The following is a 20,655-nucleotide window of genomic DNA, read 5'->3' as shown; positions in this document are numbered from 1 at the left end:
CAGGAAACAGGTGATCAGATGTTTGCTGCCACGGCTGATGACTGGCCGTTCTTTGGCTTTTTTCCTTCACCTTTTATGATGCCCTGATGAAATCTGATGCCAAGTTCTCATAACTTGTGTAAAATCCCATTGCTGGGTGGAATGAGGGTAAGGGGGTGTAGAAGGAATTACTGTCCCCATTACCTTCCTCTGGAGACTTCTTTGGACTGACTTCCTGAAAATCTCCTTCTGTTTGCCTTTACCAGGAATGGCGGCCCTAGATAGTAAGGCATCAGGGAAGATGGGAATGCGAGCGGTAGTCTATTACATGACTACAACCATCATTGCTGTGGTGATTGGCATAATCATTGTCATCATCATCCATCCCGGGAAGGGCACAAAGGAAAACATGCACAGAGAAGGCAAAATTGTTCAAGTGACTGCTGCAGATGCCTTCCTGGACTTGATCAGGTATGTCCTTGCAAGCCCACCCCTTTGGATGTATTTTGACACCCAGCCCCTCTTTTTGGGGAGCTAGTCAGACTGCAGAATAGTTGTCTAACTGAACCAGCCTTGCGGGGCTTGAAATGGAGGTCACATTTTTACTTCTTTCTAACAGAAGTTACAGGTTTTGTTTTCTGATCTAATGGGAAAGAGGTGAGAAGGGCAGAGAGGGGATATTGATTTTGAGTGCCTTGCTTTTAGGATTCAGAATCTGATCACTCAGTTCTCCTCTCCACTATGCAGCTTACCTTGGAATATTAATAAGTCTTACCCTACTGTCTTGCTGTTTAAGGCTAGTTTTTATTCAACTATAGCCTGTTGATTGGACTCTTCTAATGCGGAACTTGTCATCTGTATCATCATCCATTATGCACAACAGTTTCTGTCCAGAAAGGACCTTAAGGATCATCTGGTCATACCCATTCTAAGGTCTTCCTTTTATACTAGTCACAAAGAAAGGATTTGGCAGACCAGCAATAAAGGATTAAAGAATGGCTTCTTTAGCATTTTTTTGTGTATAAACCAGACACCGATTGCAAATGAGTCTTATCTAATACTTGAAACAGACTTGATGGTAGAGTCATCTCACACAGAACTGTGAAGTAAACCAGAGGTTGATCCTGGCACCTTCCTGCTCACCCTCTCTACACACCTGCCCTTGCGTCAGTCAGATCCTGGCAGGAAGCATATTGCATATTCAAAAGAATCAGCGAAAGGGGTTTGGAAAGGTACAGGCAGGGTTAAGGGAACCTACAAGGGATGGTGAAGCACCACCAGCAATAGGAAGCTTTAAGGCTTTTCACCATTTTTTTCCATGAACTTTACCATCAGGTAGGTTAGGTTAGGAGTATTTTATTATATTCTCTTTCTGTATAATTTCTACTCCTTGTTTGAAGAATTGGGATCTTGTCATCCCAAGTCTGGTTGATCCATCAGAGTGCTGTGTGTTTCTGCCTCTCCTTGCCCCAGTGGTAGGTGTATGAGTAGCCTATCCCCACCGGGCACTTGGCTCGAGTATTTTTCCTGACATCTCCCGAACTCACATTTCTATCAAGATTTATATAAACAGACCCAGAGAGCACAGATAGGAAGGAAAAGGATACAGGATTGTCTAGGCAATAAGAAGAAAAGGGACAAGAGTTGATGACGTTAAAACATGACTTTGATAGCCCACAACTGCTGGAATCTCAGGCTCTGCAACTTCCTGGGCCATGTCTCCTTGGCCCAAAGTCTTCAACCTTGGAGCCCTAATGATAGTTTATTCCAATCTTCTCTTCGACAGATAAATCAGCAGAGACCTAAATGGGTGTAGTGACTTGGCCAAGTTCACACAGCTGGTTAGAGACTCTGCAGCTAGACTGTGGCCCCTTGAACTCCACCATGAACTCAAAACACTGCTCTGAGAAAATGACAAACCTTGCCACATGGACCACAAGTTCAAATTTTGTGAACCATATTTCCATTGGTCACCAAAGAGCCTCAAAAGCTCCAGCAATTCGGAGTCGATATCCCATCCCCCAGCTGGCCTTTGGGAGGACTTTATGGAGAACAAAATTCCACAGTCTGACCAGGACATTTGATTCAGAACATCTGGTCCCTGGACACATGGCACAATATCAAAAGGGCCACTATTAAATAATACCTCAGTTAACCAGAATGTTTATAACCAAGGGTGTTTCCATTCTCACTTTGGTTCTTCCCATTCTCACTTTGGTTCTTCCCGGGAGCAGGATTTGATGAGATAATGACCAAATTTAAAAATCCCATTGTCTGGGGCGCCTGGGTGGCTCAGTTGCTTAAGCGACTGCCTTCGGCTCAGGTCATGATCCTGGAGTCCCGGGATCGAGTCCCACCTCGGGCTCCCTGCTCAGCAGGGAGTCTGCTTCTCCCTCTGACCACCCCCCCCATGTGCTCTCTCTCTCTCTCAAATAAATAAATAAAATCTTTTAAAAAAAAAATCCCATTGTCTGACAAAAGGCAGATGAGTTGAATTTGCGACTTCCCTGAAAAATATGAACAACAGGGGCCCCACATAGGGATAACCATATGTCCCACTTCAAGTCATAAAATCCACCAAAACCTTTCTTTTTATCCATTTGCTGCTTAGTTCAATACAATCTTTACCTTGGACACCATGAAAAAGTATTTAAGAAGCAAACTTATTATTTGAGAAATTTTTCAAATGACAATTATTTTCTTTGCAGGAATATGTTCCCTCCAAATCTGGTGGAAGCCTGCTTTAAACAGGTAAACACACTATAGCCACTAAATCACTTCTGAAATTCCTCTTTGGCCTACCGCACAGAGTGGGACCCTCTTGTTTATTTTTTTTTTTTCCATTTCTCTGCAATAAGAAACACTCTTTTGCCAACGAGATGGAAAGCGCTAGGGTTTTCTGAGGAACTTGCCGGGGGGTGGAGAGGTCTTACCTTGTTTTGAAGGCTAATTAGTTGCCAGATACTCTAAATCTTGCATACAAATAACTCATTGAGTCTCTGTTAATTATTAAGAAGGCCAATCAGGACACTCCCTCCCTCTCTACGCCCCCCACATTCCACACACAAAAGCCCACCAAGTAAACAAACTCCAGTATAAGACACATTTTCAACTTGCTTTAAAGATTACGGAGATTATTCAAGTTTCTGGGTTTAATTTAAAAAATCAACGGGTTGTTTTTAAAAAATCTATTAAGGGTCTTATGGATTCTAAAGGAGGAACCATATCAGAAATGGCATCATCATTTCTCGAATGCCTGCTGTGTGCCAAGCACTAATGTTACATTTGGTCCTCGCATGAATGGGATGGGTATCATTGTCTTCATTTCATTGATGAGGCAACTCATCTATGCTAATTCAGAAGGAGTATTTAATAGGCACAAGATCTCACAAGTAATAAATGGTAGATCCAGAATTCAGAACCATTGTGTTGACTCCAAATTCTATCTTTTTCTGCTCCTACATTCTGCTTCCTGGAAAGGGATGAAACACTCGCCTGGAAGCTATAGTGAGGTCCAGTTCCTCTTAGCCCATATACATGCAATGCTTGGCTCTCTGTGTTATGGATACAACTTTACTGTTAGGGGGTAAAGTTCATTCTAACTTCACCTGAATAAAAAAGCTTTGTTGCCCAAAATATTAAAAGGAAAATAATTAGACATTCTGGGTTAAATAATAGTTTCCGGACATTTCTCCAGATGGTGTCACTTCGCCCTAGTTGTAATTCCCTAACCCTTCTGCTTAAGATCTCTAAAGCAAACAAAATAAAACTCCAACCCCATGGAGGACGAACTTTTATACATTCAAGTCACCCCTATGGTTCCCCCACCTTTTTTGTTAACTTTTATTGACTATTTTTATTTTTTTGTTTTGTTTTTTGTTTTTTATTTTTTTTATTATGTTAATCACCATACATTACATCATTAGTTTTTGATGTAGTGTTCCATGATTCATTGTTTGCGTATAACACCCAGTGCTCCATGCAGTACGTGCCCTCTTTAATACCCATCACCAGGCTAACCCATCCCCCCACCCCCCTCCCCTCTAGAACCCTCAGTTTGTTTTTCAGAGTCCATAGTCTCTCATGGCTCGTCTCCCCCTCCAATTCCCCCCCCTTCATTCTTCCCCTCCTGCTATCTTCTTTTTTTTTTTTTTTAACATATAATGTATTATTTATTTCAGAGGTACAGGTCTGTGATTCAACAGTCTTACACAATTCACAGCGCTCACCATAGCACATACCCTCCCCAGTGTTATCGACTATTTTTAATAGGTAATCCGTGCACACACTGCAAAATTCAAACAGAATCCTTTCTTTAAAAAAAAAAAAAAGTCTAAGAAGCCAAAATCAAACTTTCTTTATTCAAAACCTGCAATAACCATAAATAATAAACCCCTTTCAATCCAACCAGCCAACCCCAGCACCATGGGGCTGACTATTCTACTTAGTCAGTTGGCACTGGGCAACATCAAAAATGCTGATTTCTAGCAGCACTGGGGAAAGTGCTGACTCGAGCAGATTTATTGTATTTGGTTTTGGACTGCATTTACAGGATTTTGAAAGGGAAGCAAATGTATCCTCCCAGATCTATTTGTCTTAGACCAGAATGCAAATGAGGTTGCAATTTCTGTAGGCTACAAACTGTGTCTAAGGGGAAAGAGTTAGAGCCATAGGAAAGGCTAATCAGGATGGGAAATCTACCCTAGACAATCCATAAAATGCCTAAAGCATCCCAATGAAATAGAGATTTGAGAGTTGACTGGAACAGGAGACCAAAACGGGCCAGTTTCTTTGTTATTTAGAATTACCAGCAGTATCAGTGATTGTTCAGGGATGTGTCCATAGTATTGACAGCTGGCCATGTCCTTGTTTGAGAGTGGTTGTTTCCCACTGGACAAAAAGGTCTCCCATTCACTCTTGGTAGAGAAATGGCCCAGCACTTCATGTACAGCTGCGCGTTCTTCCCGTAGACTGTAGATCCAGTCAACATCCGTACATCATTACTCTCTGATCCTTTACTACTATCAACATAAAGGCTAGGAATTCTACTCTCATTAAAATCATAAATGGATGGGCTTAACTGTTTTATATGGTCACAGTTATATACTCTGCGTCTTCTGTCTGGGACATCTATGCAGAAGCTGTTGGGAAAGGACTAACTTGAGTAAGAAGAGAAATTCCTTTATAGACTTGAGAATTGGGTTGTTGTCCTCAACTATTAATCAAGCATCTATTGATATTATCAGAAATGCCTTGATATTGTCAGAAATGCCTTGAAGACCATTGTTTTTGGATTTTAATTTTTTTTAATTTCACTATTTTTTAATACTAGTATACTAGAATTAGTATATGTATAACATATACAATAAATATGTATATATATATATAAATAACTAAATCTAGTTAACATACAGTGTTATATTAATTTCAGGTATACTATATAGTGATTCAACAGTTCTATACATTATTCAGTGCTCATCATGATAAGTGTACTCTTTAATTCCCATCACCTATTGCCCCCATCTCTTATCCCCTCCCACCCCCTCCTCTGATAACCATCTGTTTGTTCTCTATAGCTAAGAGTCTGTTTCTTGGTTTGTCTCTGTCTCTTTTTTTTTCCTTTGTTGTTTCTTAAATTCCACATATGAGTGAAATCATATGGTATCTGTCTTTCTCTGACTTATTTTGCTTAGCATTATACTCTCTAGATCCATCCATGTTATTGCAAATGGCAAGATTTCATTCTTTTTATGGCTGAATAATATTCCATTGTGTGGAATCTTCTTTATCCATTCATCTACTGATGGACACTTGGGTTGCTTCCATAATTTGGCTATTGTAGATAATGCTGTTATAAACATAGGGGTGCATAGGGGGGTTTTAAATTTTTAATATTCACTGAAATCTCCAGCTAAGTCTAGTCCCCGAAGGGCTTTGTCACTGAGCACCATTAACCAACCTTAGTGTAGTACTTTAAAATTTACAAGGTATTCTCATATATTATGCTTAATTTAATCATTACAACAACCCTATGAGGTAGAACCACTGTGGTTATTTCTGTTTCACAGATGTAAGACCAAAATGGTGTTTGGTGATTTGTCCATGATCCCATAGCATGATCCTATAGATGGTAAAGGGACTATGTGAATATTTGGATTTACAGTTTTTTAAAAGCCCATTTTAGCCATTTTATTAGGATTTCAGAAGAAAGCAAAAGCACATGTGTATGTTTAGTTCAGACTCTTCTTAGTGCAGACTCTTCAACCAGATACCTCTTTCCTGTTATGTATGATTTGTCTTGTATTTGAGTGTGTGTCTGTCTGTCTGTGCTGAGGAAGTAGTAGAGGTTTGTCACAGATTAGATAGATGCTAGATACCTTCTATAACACTATTCTCTGAATGCAAGGTAATGTATATCATTAGAGAAAATTTGGACAACAGGCAAGTAAAAAGAAGAAAACAAAAATCACCTCTAATCCCTGTTGTGCCTTTTCTTTTTTAAGTTTAAAACCAACTATGAGAAGAGGAGCTTTAAAGTGCCCATGCAGTCCAATGAAACGCTCATGGGCGCCGTGATAAACAATGTGTCAGAGGCCATGGAGACTCTTACAAGGATCACAGAGGAGTTGGTCCCAGTTCCAGGGTCTGTGAATGGGGTCAATGCCCTGGGACTAGTTGTCTTCTCCATGTGCTTTGGATTTGTGATTGGCAACATGAAAGAGCAGGGGCAAGCCCTGAGAGAGTTCTTTGATTCTCTTAACGAAGCCATCATGAGATTGGTAGCGGTAATAATGTGGTACGTATTTCCATTGCCTATATACACTGTATACAGATGCTTATTGCCATCAACATGGGTTCCGTACTGAGGAAGATGCCACCAGGCAGGATAGCCAATGGCAACAGTCTCACTTGGGTAAGCACAAGAAAATCAATGATTTTCAGGGCCTGTAGTAGCCTTGGATCCCATCTGCAAGCCGTTCTTAGTAAGTTTGCGTCCTTGTTCTTACAAGGTGTCTACTCCTTTACTCCAGGGCTGGTGGGATACCATTCCTCATTCCTTCATTCTATATCTGTTTAGTTGTAAGTGTCTACTCTATACCAGGAGTACAATGCCATGCCCTCTGGACATAGCAATGAAGAAAACAGACAAGGATGTCCTGGAACTTATAGTCTTTTAAGGGATATAGAAAAATAAATCAACCAAATGCTTTAGTAACAAGTGCTGTGAAAAAAATAAATAAAACAGCAGATTTTATTTTATGTGATGTGATAAAAAGTGACTAGGGAGGAAGGACAAAATTTGCTTGGATTTTGGCCTCTAGGAAGTGATTTTTTTTTGCTAAGATCTGAAATGACTAGGAGAAACTAGCCACACAAAGAGCCAAGAGAAGAGCATTCGCAGTAGAGGGCAAAGCAGACCTAGAGGCCCCCTTGACCATCAGAAAGAGATCTCCTCTCCTCCGTTTTTAGCCCTGAGAAAGAAATGTAAAATCATGGCAGTCCTGCTGCCTGCCTGAGGGACTCATGGGAAGTGTTATAGAATGCCAATCCACAAGTCATAACAAAACTTCCTTCAAATAAAGTTGAGAGGAGAGCACAAAGGAAAAGACTTAATTCACAGAGGAACATTGACCTTGGAAAGTAAATTCTCGCCAGCTGGGAGAGAACCCTTTGATTGGTTTAGGCCTCATGTGGGGGTTGCTTTCCCTTTATCCTTTATTTCTAATCCAGACTCCTTCTTGGCACTGGAAGGAGGAAGGCATCCATTTCTAGGAAAAGCACTCACCAACATGATTAAAAATATCCTTTGTCTTTATGGCCACCAAAGCCCAGAGAAATCCATTTTTCAGGAGCTTGTACGAGGTGGATATGAACTTGGGCACGAAGGCTGATCAGAATGTGATCTCCACAGGAGCCCTCGGTTGAAATCCTGGGGCCCCTCCTTTGAAATCCTGGCAGAGCTGAAAGTGGACATTTATCTTCATATTATTAAAATGCCTCCACCTTTCACCTCTTTTATGAAAGAAACCCATTCAAGGCTGCTGAATGAACCTCACATGTAGCTTTTCAAGCTGTACATTCGCCTGCACATTCAACGTTGAGTTATTACTTTTCTGAAAACAGGTAGTCTTATAATTTCCTGGCCTGTGTTTTGAAAGGACTTTTAAAAAGAAGCATTGTGTTTTCAACTTGAAATAAGACCTCCACAGTTCCCAGCAGACCCTTCTCCTTAAGGGTGATTGGCCCCTCTGTTTTTGGTAACGTGAGTTTGGTTGTGCTTTATTGTGCACGTCAGACAAAGGGAGTTGAAAGCGGGGCAGAGGGACCTTTATGCAACAAAGGTTGTCATACCTACGAGTTATTTTGTGTCTCAGTTGTTCCTTCTTGCCAGTCTGCGGGGGGGAAGATCACAAATGTCAGTAGCAGCCTGTGGGTGATAATTACTTAATTAGAACACCCATAACCTGATCGTGGTAGTATGTACATGCACATTATTAATTTTAGTAGCTTTGAATTTATTATACAGTTGCCTTCAATCTATGGCAAATGGTACTACTTTTCCATTTGCACCATATCATAAAATTTATTCTTTTTTTTTTCTTTTTCTTAAGTGAGCGAGAGAGAGTGAAAGAGAAGAAGCATGGGAGAAGGGCAGAGGGAGAGAAAGAAGCAGGCTCCCCCTTGAGCAGGGAGCCCAACTCAGGGCTCGATCACAGGACCCTGAGATCATGACCTGAGCCAAAGGCAGACGCTTAACCAATTGAGCCACCAAGCTCCCCCCATAAAATTTATTCTTAGAGTAAATTTATTTAAGAGTTGATTTGAAGACTGATGCTAAGTAATATTGTAAGTGGTGTGTAATGTGGGGAAAAAATAATAAAAGCAGACTTTGATTAAGAACGATGACTACAAATCTAAAACACTGAAATGGCATTGTGTGCATCTTGCTTTAACTTGAAAATCAGCTCTGATGTGGGAAATGCTTCTAAAAGTCTGGATATTGGTTCAGTGGATTCTGGCTGTTCCGGGTACTTAGAAGGAGAACAAAAGGCAGGGGGAGTTGGGTGGCATCTGAGGACCACAAAAGTGACCCAGGTGGGGTGAAAGGAGAGTGATCTAGAAAAAGAGGTGAGTTTAAAAACGTCCGTACCAGTCTTTTTTCATAGGCTTAGGAGAAAAAAAAAAAAATTGTGACCTAGAGAAATTCTGAGTGAGAGGAAAGCCTTATTATGTGCTATTTATATTTTTAAAAGAACTTCACAGTTTCTGCAAGTTCTGATAGCATCCTGGGTACAAAAAGTTTGGCAATCAACTCTCTCTCATGTTTTCTTGCCACTTGGTAGCTTCTGTGGAATAGCTCGTTGGAAATCAGACTTCCAACCGTGCGTGTGTTGCTTCTACATAGGTACGCCCCTCTGGGCATCCTCTTCCTGATTGCAGGGAAAATTGTTGAGATGGAAGACATGGGAGTGATTGGGGGGCAGCTTGCCATGTACACGGTGACCGTCATCGTTGGCTTGCTCATTCACGCCGTCATTGTCTTGCCCCTCCTCTACTTCTTGGTAACGCGGAAGAACCCTTGGGTTTTTATCGGAGGGTTGCTGCAAGCACTCATCACAGCTCTTGGAACCTCCTCCAGGTAGGGATGTACATATGTGTGGTTTACCCCTATCAGAAAATGTATCTCAAACTTAACTGTGATCCAGAATCCTGTAGTGGTGGTGAGGGGCGGGGCGGGGGTTGGAGGGAGGGAATGGTTCTGGGTTTCAAACTTCAGGGCATATGAATTGGTATTTTCACGCAGGTGCTCATCAGACCTAGTTGGGATTCAGGGAATGGTTGGCTGTATACCCTTTGGGGAGACAAATGGAAATCAGCTATTCCTTTCCTGCCCACTGTCATCTCTCTCTTCCAGCTGACCTGTGCCTGAGGGAAAGATGACAGAGTCCCTCGGCGCAGGTGTGGGGAGAGGGGAATAATCACAAACGATGCCTCACGGAAGAACCCAGGAGCAGGAGAGCTGCCAAATAACCCAGGGAGGCAACCCACGCACTCCTAATCCTGTTCCTCTATTTATACAATGCTGACTTAGTTCCCTTTAAATTAGGACATGGGAGAGGAAGGAACTCTGTCCGAAATACCAAACACGTAGTCATGGTCTGAAAGATCTGGACAGTCAGCTGACACGCCCTTTTTTAACCGTTCTCAGTTCTGCTACCCTACCCATCACCTTCAAGTGCTTGGAGGAAAACAATGGCGTGGACAAACGTGTCACCAGATTCGTGCTCCCAGTGGGGGCCACCATTAACATGGATGGGACCGCCCTCTACGAGGCTTTGGCTGCCATTTTCATTGCTCAAGTTAACAACTTTGAGCTGAACTTTGGACAGATCATTACAATCAGGTATGAAGAAAGTTCTACACATATTCTTAAGAATGACTTTAAATGAGATGGTGATCGGGGATTGGATGAAGAAACTGTTTGGAAAGGGGATCAAACCTAAACAGGAGGTTTGGGGTTTGTGGCAATAGATTTATTTTTGATATTTAGATATTTTTACTCATTTTTTAAAATTACAGATATATATATTTATTAATAATGAAATTCTAATAATATAGAAATGTAGAAGTTAAAAAAATGTGCTTCCCTGCCACCATCACCCCCCATCTTTCTGTAGGTCACCACTGTTAATGTTTGGGGTATAAAGAACTTTTCCTACACCTAGACACACACACTCTTTTTGTATAATTAATGTAATCATGCCATACGCACTGCTTGTTGCTGGATTGACTTATCAATATACCATCGATAAAACATCTAGCTCTTTCCTTTTAGAATCTACAGAATACATAGTATGGATATTTCTTTCTAAAAAAATGTTAGATTATACTTCAGTTTTAAAAGGTATTAAGATATGTTAGCTTTTATTGCCAGTATTAAAAAATTAAGATACAGGGTGCCTGGGCGGCTCAGTCGGTTAAGCGTCTGCCTTCAGCTCAGGTCATGATCCCAGGATCCTGGGTTCAAGCCCCACACGGGGCTCCCCACTCAGCAGATAGCCTGCTTCTCCCTCTCCCTCTGCTGCTCCCCCTACTTGTGTTCTCTCTCTGTCAAATAAATAAATAAAATCTTTCAAAAAAAAATTAAAATACACTTGAAAAACTGGATTAACATTTTCTCTTAGGTTAATTTTTGAGGCAGTATAAAATAGATAAGAGACCCCATTGACAAACAAGTTGAGAATTTTATTTCTGTGGACTGCTTTTTTAACTATTATATTTGAGGTGTCTAGTGAAAGGTGTCTAGTGAAAGGTAATTTTCCTTTCCATACTTTCCCCTAATTTTTTAGTTTCCTTCTCCAGAGGCAGCCACTGTTGCTTGCTAATTTCTTTTATATTCTTCTGGAGATAGCCTGCGCATATGCATGTGTATATGCGATTATAATCCCCTGTTTTTGCTTACTGAAAGTCAGTTATGCACAATAGGCCAATAAGTAAGTGTAAGGGAGACTTTAAGCCTCACAAGCCAGATCAGACTTTGTTCTTCTCTCTCTCTGTGTGTGTGTGTGTGTTTAATTATTATTAGCAATTTATTTTGGATATCAAAATAAGTCAGGTTTTTTCACAACTCTTTATTATAAAAATTATCTTACAAATGGGAAAGTTGAAATAATATTACAACAAACATCTACCTAGATCCAACAACTGATAACATTTTACCATTTTTGCTTTTTTCTTTCTCTCCCTTCATTACATTTTACGTGTACATAGTCCAACATGCATCTCCTGAGAATAAGAATCATTTTTTACAAAACCACAATAGTAAGATTCTTTAAAATACTTCCAGAATAATTTCCCCAGTTGCCCCAAAATTGCCTTTTACAACTCTTTCCCCTAGACCAAGATAAAATCCAGATTTTTGGCTTGCATTTGGTTTTCATGTCACTTTAGTCTAGTTTTAAGCTCTGTCAATCCCCCCACTTTGTGTGTGTGTGTATGTGTACCTATATGTTTATGTAGAAATAAGTTATGTTAGACTCTATATATATGTTTTGAGTTACTAGAAAATAATAATAGCTGTAGGATGCATTATGATATTAAAAAATGAGGCTGATCACGGCCAGACGTGACTGGTCTGAGGGTTCTGGGAGCCCTGAGCACAGTCTAGCTACACTGGGACTGGGAGATCAATATCTCAGCTGACCATAACCTATTCTTGGGCATACCTTGGTGTACTGGGTTGAAAAGCCCTGAGTTATAAAAAAGGCTCAGTTGCATGTGTCAGAGCAAAATATTATAATAACAGTAAGAGTGACTTTCTTTCTCAAAGCTCTCAAGGCTAGTAGGTGTTTTATACAGTGTAAGGGACCCAGGCTTTGATTCCAATATTCCTGAGGTATTACCCTCATCCAAAAGGTCCAGATGGCTTATCACCACCTTCAAATCCTAGCCACTGAGAAGCGGAAGAGGGCACAGTCTGCAAGGCACTTGATCACCTTCATCCATATCTCATTGGCCAGAATTTAGTCTAAGCTCCAAGGGAGGCTGGGAAATGTAGTCTTCATTCTGGGCAGCCATGGACCAGCTAAACATTCTAGTACCATAGAAGAGGAACAATATAAAAAAAATAAAAATTAAAAAAATAATAAAAAAAAAAAGAAGAGGAACAATATAAGGGAACCGTAATAGTCTCTTCTACAGACTTACTTTTATTAATTCTACTTTATACCTAGGTAATATTTTACTCTCTATAAAACATTTTCACATTCTCACATCAGACTATATCAAATAGGTATTTAACAGAGTCCCAGACAAGGTTGTGTGCCTTACAAACCGGGTCTACACTGCCTCCCTAAAAAATATTTACAGTGGTACAGAACTTTGTTCATAAATCATTTTGCTTTAGAATTAATATATTTAATTTTTTTCCTGACCACATGAATCATACAAGTTCGGTTTCTGTACAATCCTCTACTTGCCTAGAGGAATTATAGGAAACAAATTGTTATTGTAGCAATACAGTATTTTAGACCCTATAAAATATTTTCGGGCATGCGAAAAAGTCTGTTAGCCCCAGTGCCTTCATTTAAAAATGGCTACAATAATAGGACCGACTTCCTAAGGGTTGTGGTGAGGATCAAAGGAGGGAAGGCAGGCTTAGCATATCAGAGGGCACCTAATAAGCCCGCGATACATACTAGTGTTAGCTCAGTGGGGTTTTTCCACAGTCTCCTTGAAACTTTTCTGAAGCGTATCGTCTTCTGTTGCCTCGGCAAGTCGGACCCCGGCGCCGCCGTCGTGCTTCGCCGGCGTACTCTCTGTCGGGGGCGCGTGTACGAATGTTTTATGTTTTGGAACTTCTTTTAACAGCATCACAGCCACAGCTGCCAGTATTGGGGCAGCAGGGATCCCTCAGGCGGGCCTGGTCACCATGGTCATCGTGCTGACGTCTGTGGGCCTGCCCACCGACGACATCACGCTCATCATCGCCGTGGACTGGTTCCTGTGAGTCAGCTCGGACTGCCTTCCGGCTTGCTGTCCCAAGCGTCCCCCCCCCGGTATTCCAGGGTGCCAGGCAGCTCGGCCCACCTGCCCAAAAGGCTCCTCCAAGAGGGGCAGCGTGGCTGGCGATTAAATTGTCTTCGCCACCTAGTCCCTGCCCTTGTCTAGAGACCGAGGCGCGCACGCCACGCGCGCACGCCCTCAGCAGCCCGTGGGGCACATCTGGCAACCACCCTTCTCACTGCACAGAGCCATTCAGCGACTGGGAAACGGGCCGTCTGCAAAGCCAACATAATCAGCCAGGCATTTTCTGAATTGCACAACACATCCCCACGGTGGCCAGAGCAGAACGACAGGCCTCACACGCTGGCTCAGGCCCTCCTCCTTGGGCCTCCCGTTCCAAGGGCGTAAATGCAGCACAGATGTTCCCATCTGAACCCGGCAGGGAGAGGGACAGCCGTGCGGTGGGAAGAGCACTAGCGTCATTAAGTAGAATTGACTTTGGGCTCTGGGGAATGTTCCAAGAAAGGCACCCTCCATCCCCTCAGACCCTAATCTCGAAGGCCCATCCCTCTTCCATGTTCTCCTCGCCCTTCTAGCTGACATCTTTTCTCTCATAAATTCCCTTTCACTTGCAAAAAAGTTTTCCACCGGATGCCCAAAGTGAATGCCTAGAAGGCTCCAGTAGGTGCTGGGGTCAACTGTATGTTGCCTTCACTGGAAGGATTATGAAGAGTTGACGGGTGTGCTCGGGGAACGATAAGTGGGAGGAGGGTAATCAGTTGAGAGCATGACTCCCACAGTCACTTGGATCTGTGTTTGCGTCCCAGCCCTGGGTGACGTTGGGCAGGTTCCCCAGCCATCCTAGTTTCCTGCTCTGTAACATGGAAATGATAATGCCATCCACCTCCCCGTGCTGCTTGAGGATTACGTGCAGCGATGCCTGGCATTCAGCCCACTGTTGGGCCACAGTCAGCACTCACCTGCCATGAGGACTGTTATAGTACAAAGTTGTGGTTCTCAAAGCTTTTAGCCTCAGGGCCCCTCTACACTTAAAAATTATCGAGGACCCAAAAAGCTTTTATCTATGTGGGTTATAGCTATCAGTAGTTATCATATTAGGAAAACAGAAATTTTTTAAATGTTAAATTCACTTAGAGGTTACAATAATAAACTCATTACATCTTAACATAGATGGCATTTTTTTTGTGAAAAAGATATCATTTGCCAAACCAAAAATTTAGGGACAAGAACGATACCATTTTACATTTTTGGAAATCTCCTTAGTGTCTGGCTTAATTCAAGACAGCTGGTTAACTAGTCTGCATTCAGTCTGTTGTGGCATCTCTTGTGTTGTAGTCTTTGCAAAACCCCACCTAGGCATTCATCAGAAAAGGAGAATGAAATGGCCAAAACCATCTTTGCATTATTATGAAAATAGTTTTGACCTCAGGGGCCCTCGGGGGTCTCTGGATCACACTTTGAGAATGACTGGTATAAAGGAAAGTGAATTGTAGGAAAGAGAGGCAGAGAGAAATTTTAAATAGAAGGAGAAAGGGAGGGCTCACGCCCCACTGTTGGTGCTCTAACATGACATACATACATAGTAGCTGAACATTGGTCATCTATGTGTCCTTATGACTTTCAGTAACTACTGTTATAAACATTATGTGTCTACTATGTAATGTTGCAGTTGGTGGATACACCAAGCCGAATTTTAAAAGATGCCTCTAAAGATTTAGCAGCTGGTTCAAAGTATGAGCTGAAATCACGTGATGTTCACAGAAGCCCCGTTTTTTCTGCCCCCCCCCCCCACCCCCACCCCAGGGACCGCCTCCGCACCACCACCAACGTGCTGGGAGACTCCCTCGGAGCCGGCATTGTGGAGTACTTGTCGCGACACGAACTGAAGAACCGAGACATGGAAATGGGTAATTCCGTGATCGAAGAGAATGAAATGAAGAAACCGTATCAGCTGATTGCCCAGGAAAGCGAAACTGAGAAACACATTGACAGTGAAACCAAGATGTAGACTAACACACACAAAAAATGTTTTCTTGAGCAGCAGGTGATTTGCAAACCATTGTAAAATGTTTCCATCTGTTACAACTCATTCTGTCCAGGAAGCCCCTTACCTCCCTTTTCCTGAGTACTCTGATAGGATTGGGAAGTATTCATCCAAAAGCAAGGGAGGATTTTGTGAGTCAGATCAGATCTTTCAAGTTTATGTGGCACACAAAACTGTAAATGTGATTTTTTATAAGCTGAAGAGTCAAACAAATAGTGGGCTAAAACATGCTTTTAAATCAACTTTCAAAAGTTAAAAATCCTTCAGAATACAATTCAGTTTTAGTATCAAAACAACTTGATAAACTACAATCGGTTATCAATGGGAGAGTAGAAGGGTGTTTTTTTTTTCCCCCTTTCTCTTCTGATTTGCATCCTGATTTTATTAATAGCAGGGCAGCATGAATACACAGCCAGCACAGCTGTGAGGAGTCACATAAAGTGAAATTTCCATGTGGCCATGGGCAAGTTACATCTCATCTCCAGGCCTCAGTGTTCTCATCTATAAAATGAGTTGAGTTCCCTGGACGCCTTTACGGTCTGTTCTAGCCCAGAAATTCTGTGACATCATGGAAGAGACTGCCCTCTATTCCCCCTTGGAACATCCCATAGCAAGTATCATCCCATGGAGCATGGGACTTTCAGAAAGGATACTTAACTGGGAATGAACCTTTCTAAGTAGGGGAGGGATGGTTGTATGGTTTACCAGGTCCTGTGTCCAAAATGTCAGTTATGCAAGTCACCAGGCTGGAGGCCATTCCAGGAGTGGAATAATCCATGAAACTCTGCTCAGTTCTTCCCAACAGGGGAAATATTCCCTTCTTTCCTACTCTTCCCAAATGGAAGGGACTGCTCTGGGAAGGATGTCTCCCACCACTCCTCAACTGACTATAGACTTTTAGAAAGTAAAATGTAAGACTAGCAACTAGGAAGGGTGCCCACAGTCTTACTATGGAACACTAAAGAGGCGGGTAGGAAAGAATGGAGCATGGTTGACATTATAGAGAGGATTTTAAAATGCCAAGATTGTAGATCATCTTTAAGGAAGAATTTAAAACGAAGAGACTCTTTTTTTTTTTTTAACCTGAAGTGCTTTTTCTCTTCAGTTCAAAATCATCCCCCAAGGAAGTCTGCCTATCAACATAAAAGGTCACTTCTCATATATTTTTAAAAGAAGTCAAATGAATGAGCTCTCTCTCTAATAGAGGGTCCGTGAGCTGGGTGGGTGGTCTCTGATTTGAAAAGGTTTTTGACTATAATCAAAAGTTCTCAGAATGAGAGAAACAAGATATCTCTTTGTGTTGGAATTCCACTTACCAAATCATTCAAACCCTTCAGCAGGAGTGGGGCTTGGTTTTATTTTGTGTCCCTGAGAGAAATGGTAGAAGATGAATCAGTATAAAGACACTGCCACTGTGGTTCTAAGAAAAAAACCAGAAGGGGCATCAGTTGCAGGCGAGACAGCTCCCAGGTTTAGAGGAAGTTCATTTTTTACCTCCTGAGGAGTATTCATTCAAAGACCCGGAGTAGAGCTATCAGACAATATCAGCTGTGTTTGAGTTTCCAACCGAAAATGGTAAAGAGTGGACTTACTTATGCTAACAGACTGAAAATCTAGACATCCACCCTCCAATATACAATTAGAGATATTTTTTTCTATAGATCGTGAGCATTATATGTGTACAAAAGTTAACGGTAGGCTGTGGTGGAGTAACCATTTAATGCCAAGGCTCTATTTGGGAAATACACTACAAGAGTTAATGTCCATGGCCGGCATCTCGTGACACCAGTAGAGCAAAAAATTAATCGTGTCAAATTAATTCTGTTACACAGTGTGATCTTTTTTTATACTAACCATTTCTTATGGAAAACAAATCCTCTAGGATGATCCTCTTGCCAGCCCATCACAGGCTCTGCATCTGCATGCGCCCAGTGGGGACTGAGAAGCATTACTTTGTAGATGTATTTTCAATAAAGAAAAAAATTAGTTTTACATTATAATTGTGTATTTTGTTGTTATTCTTCTCCCTGAAGGAAAATCCATGTTCCATCCCTGGAAGTATTGTAGTGAGCTCAGAGCAACGCTGGGAAAGAATACCACGCAGATTTTTCTAGACGATACTAGGTAACATAGTGGAAGGACGAGCTGGGGGAACCAGTCACCAGAAAATAAGTGAGGACACATGCTCTCTCCCTGCCCAACTCCTAGAACCGGAGCCAGAAAGGAGAGTTGGTGAAGGAAGCACTTTGCTGTGTCGGCCTGCACTTACTTGTCCACATAAATTTCTCAGATAAATTGAATCATGTCCATGTGAGGATTACAAAAGGGTAACACCACCATTGGCTCTTCCAAAAAAGTAATTTCCTGCCTGGCCTTCAAATTAGGTAGATTTATCTATGTGATTTGTGCTGCCATTTGTGAAAAGAGCCAAATAAGATCTCAAGGGATGTTTCAGAAGCAGCCCCTGTGCTCGGGAACGCCTTCTATTCATAAAGAACAACTTTTGGACTACTGCTTTTCCCCTCAGGCTTTTAATAAAGAATTGGCAGACGATAATATGGAATGCCCAGGTTGAAGTTGTGTGTGGAGACTCTTTAATCTGACCCTCTCTCTACCTGTAGGCAACAGAGGAGAGGTTCTTAAGTAGGGTCTGTAAACCCTTACGTCATCCTTGTGAAGACTTGAATGAGTTTGCCTTGAAATTGTGGGGAAGGTTTTGTGTGTTTGTTTTTTTCCTGGGGTTGACGTTTTAATTTCCATCTGTTTCTCTGAAGGATTTTTTTTTTTTACTGAGAAAAAATATAAAACTTTATTGCAAGACTGTGAGAGACCTCAATGAATGGACAGATATGCAATATTCTTGGATAGAAAGATTTAATATCATGATGAAGTTAATGCTCACCAAACTGATCTTTAGATTCACTTATATACTTTTCAGATTCCCAAAATATTGTTCAGAGAAACACGCAAAAGGAAAACAGCTAGGAAGAGGAAAGTTAACACAAAAGTCAGGGTAGTCTGAAGGATCTTTTGGCCAAAAAATTTACAAATCGCTCTTTGATCAGTACATCCTTTTTTTCAAGGCATCTGTGATCTTCAAATAGTTGGTTGGGGAAGTGGAAGCAGACTGCTCACAGTCTGAGGGAACCAAACCAGCTCTGGCCACCTTGAGGGGATCCCAGTCTGTATGTAGGACATTCCGGACGCAAAAGCATTCAGGGAAGTGCTTCCTCCAGCAGTCACCAGCCTTTTTCTCACTTCTGCCGCTTACGCTGGATTTTGCCCCGCACCCTGAACCCCTCCACAGTGCAGGCCTGAGAAGCTGGTCGTCAGCCTGTGGGAGGTCTGCGGAAGCGCCATTACGGGTTGAGGGATATAGCAGCTCTGTCAAGGTGGGACTGTATGGCCTGTTGGGAGTGGGGGGCGGGGGGGCGGCGGCGCAGAAGATGATGGAGAAGGGAACAGATCTGTTCACAAACTTAACTGAAAATTTTTCGGGTGAACTTTTTAAAAATGTTTCTGGTAAGTGAATACATTTCTAACAAAATTTTTAAATCCTCCGCTTTGAGAAGTTGGGGTTCTGTGTGTTCCCTTTCTCATATTTATCCCTTCAGCACCACTGGCTCGCCCCCAGCAGGGTTCCCTTTCCCAAGTTAAATAGTTTCACTCTCCAAATAAAACCCTTTTTTGTAAGTCTTTTTTCATACACACCATGCTGAAAACAGGGATTTTAGTGCTGTTAATTGCGCGGGTCTGAAGGGAGCTTAGAGGAAGCGCTGGGAGCCCAGTGCAGAGCATCCTGCGGGGGAGGGGAGCGGGGGGGGGGCGGTGCAGGGAGCCCTCTTTCCGGGCGGCCGCTGGGCACTTGACCCGAGGCTGCTGTCAATCATCCGGCCTCCGCGGCGGCGCGCAGTCTCTGTTCCCACCCGGGTGGTCCCCGAGCTGGGGCAACAATGACCAGCTCTGTGGGGCCTGTTCCCGGGGGCCAGAACAGTTGGGAGGTGTCACGTCGAAGGCAGGCTCCGAATGAATAAGCCGACGGAAAAAGAGCAAGACAGCAAAAGCGAAGGAAGCTGATGGGCAGCTTCTAAGAGGGAAAGTGGGAGATGAGGATTCTCCGCGATAAATGAGGCAGGGGCTGGGGGGTGCGATACCCACGACAGCCACCAGGGGGAGCCCGGAGCTCTTTGCGGGGCGGCGGGGGTTGGGGGGCAAGGACCGAACTTCCTCTTAAAGAGAACTCGCTTGATAAGCACATAAGGAATTCCAAGGTCCGCAGAGCAGAGGGAGGATAAATATGAGAAAGCCATCAAGCTGTTAAAAAATTTTTCAGTGCCCGCTTTTCCCTTTTCTCTCTAGTCACCCTGCTTCTCCAAGAGTCTCTTCCAGGAACCCCTTCCTTCCTGGGCATTATTCTCCGTTTTGTCTCCTTGTGCCCTGCCTCTCTCCCCTCCCAAAGTCTTTTTTGCTATCCTGTTCTGAATTCTCATCTTCCCATTCCATCACTTATGTTTCCCCGGCACAGACAGGAACTCAGAAAGCTGTAACCTTTTCCAGCTGATCTTCCCTCATCACAGCCGCAAAACTCTTGTCTCAACCTTCAGTTTGGAAAGTCAGATTCTACGGAATCTGCACATACAGGGTGGTTGAATAAAATTCAAGAGATCCAGTTAAATTTGAATTTCAGATAAGTAACAGTGTTTTAGTGTAAGTACTAAATAACAATGTTTTAGTGTAAGTTCATCCCGAAACATTGCATAGGGCAACCTGTATTTTTATTTAATCTAACAACCTACATATAAGCGAAATGAAGAATTCAAGACAATTTGTTTGCCTCAATCAAGTGATGCTGTAGATAAAAGTTTGTGTGATTTTGTTAAAAATAATCATCCTAATTTTTAATTTCTCTCTACAAACAAAAACACTGATTTAAAAGGCAGTCCAGATCTGGGACATTTCCTGCTGTTTATTTGCTCTGGGGACATTATCACTCATTATGTGCTTGTAAATCTAGTGGCTCCATTTAAAAAGCCTGATCAATCACCTTTAGGACTTCACAGACTAGTCTTGGGGCGCCTGGGTGGCTCAGTCCGTTGAGCGTCCAA

General features: G+C 42.3%; 1 protein-coding gene across 3 annotated transcripts in view; it reads left to right on the top strand.

The window, feature by feature from the left end:
- SLC1A3 (solute carrier family 1 member 3) overlaps positions 1–17,550 on the top strand; it is a 79,136-nt gene extending 61,586 nt beyond the window's left edge. For 2 of the 3 annotated variants that reach the window (XM_045862258.3, XM_045862267.3), the window contains 7 exons: positions 246–450; positions 2,688–2,730; positions 6,483–6,775; positions 9,386–9,619; positions 10,190–10,384; positions 13,351–13,485; positions 15,310–17,550. In XM_045862258.3, coding sequence (XP_045718214.1) covers positions 246–450; positions 2,688–2,730; positions 6,483–6,775; positions 9,386–9,619; positions 10,190–10,384; positions 13,351–13,485; positions 15,310–15,514 — 1,310 coding nt within the window. In that variant the 3' untranslated portion in view covers positions 15,515–17,550. The remainder of the gene's footprint in view (positions 1–245; positions 451–2,687; positions 2,731–6,482; positions 6,776–9,385; positions 9,620–10,189; positions 10,385–13,350; positions 13,486–15,309) is intronic. The other variant, XM_054504434.2, reaches the window with a different exon arrangement.
- The last annotated feature ends 3,105 nt before the right edge of the window (positions 17,551–20,655 follow it).

Source organism: Mirounga angustirostris, unplaced genomic scaffold (assembly GCF_029215605.1).
Source record: "Mirounga angustirostris isolate CCGP_5_RB_7025 unplaced genomic scaffold, mMirAng1.0.hap1 SCAF_7, whole genome shotgun sequence".
Classification (NCBI taxonomy): Eukaryota; Metazoa; Chordata; class Mammalia; order Carnivora; family Phocidae; genus Mirounga; species Mirounga angustirostris.
The sequence above is the reverse complement of the archived record's forward strand: the minus strand, read 5'-3'. Positions and strand labels throughout refer to the sequence as shown.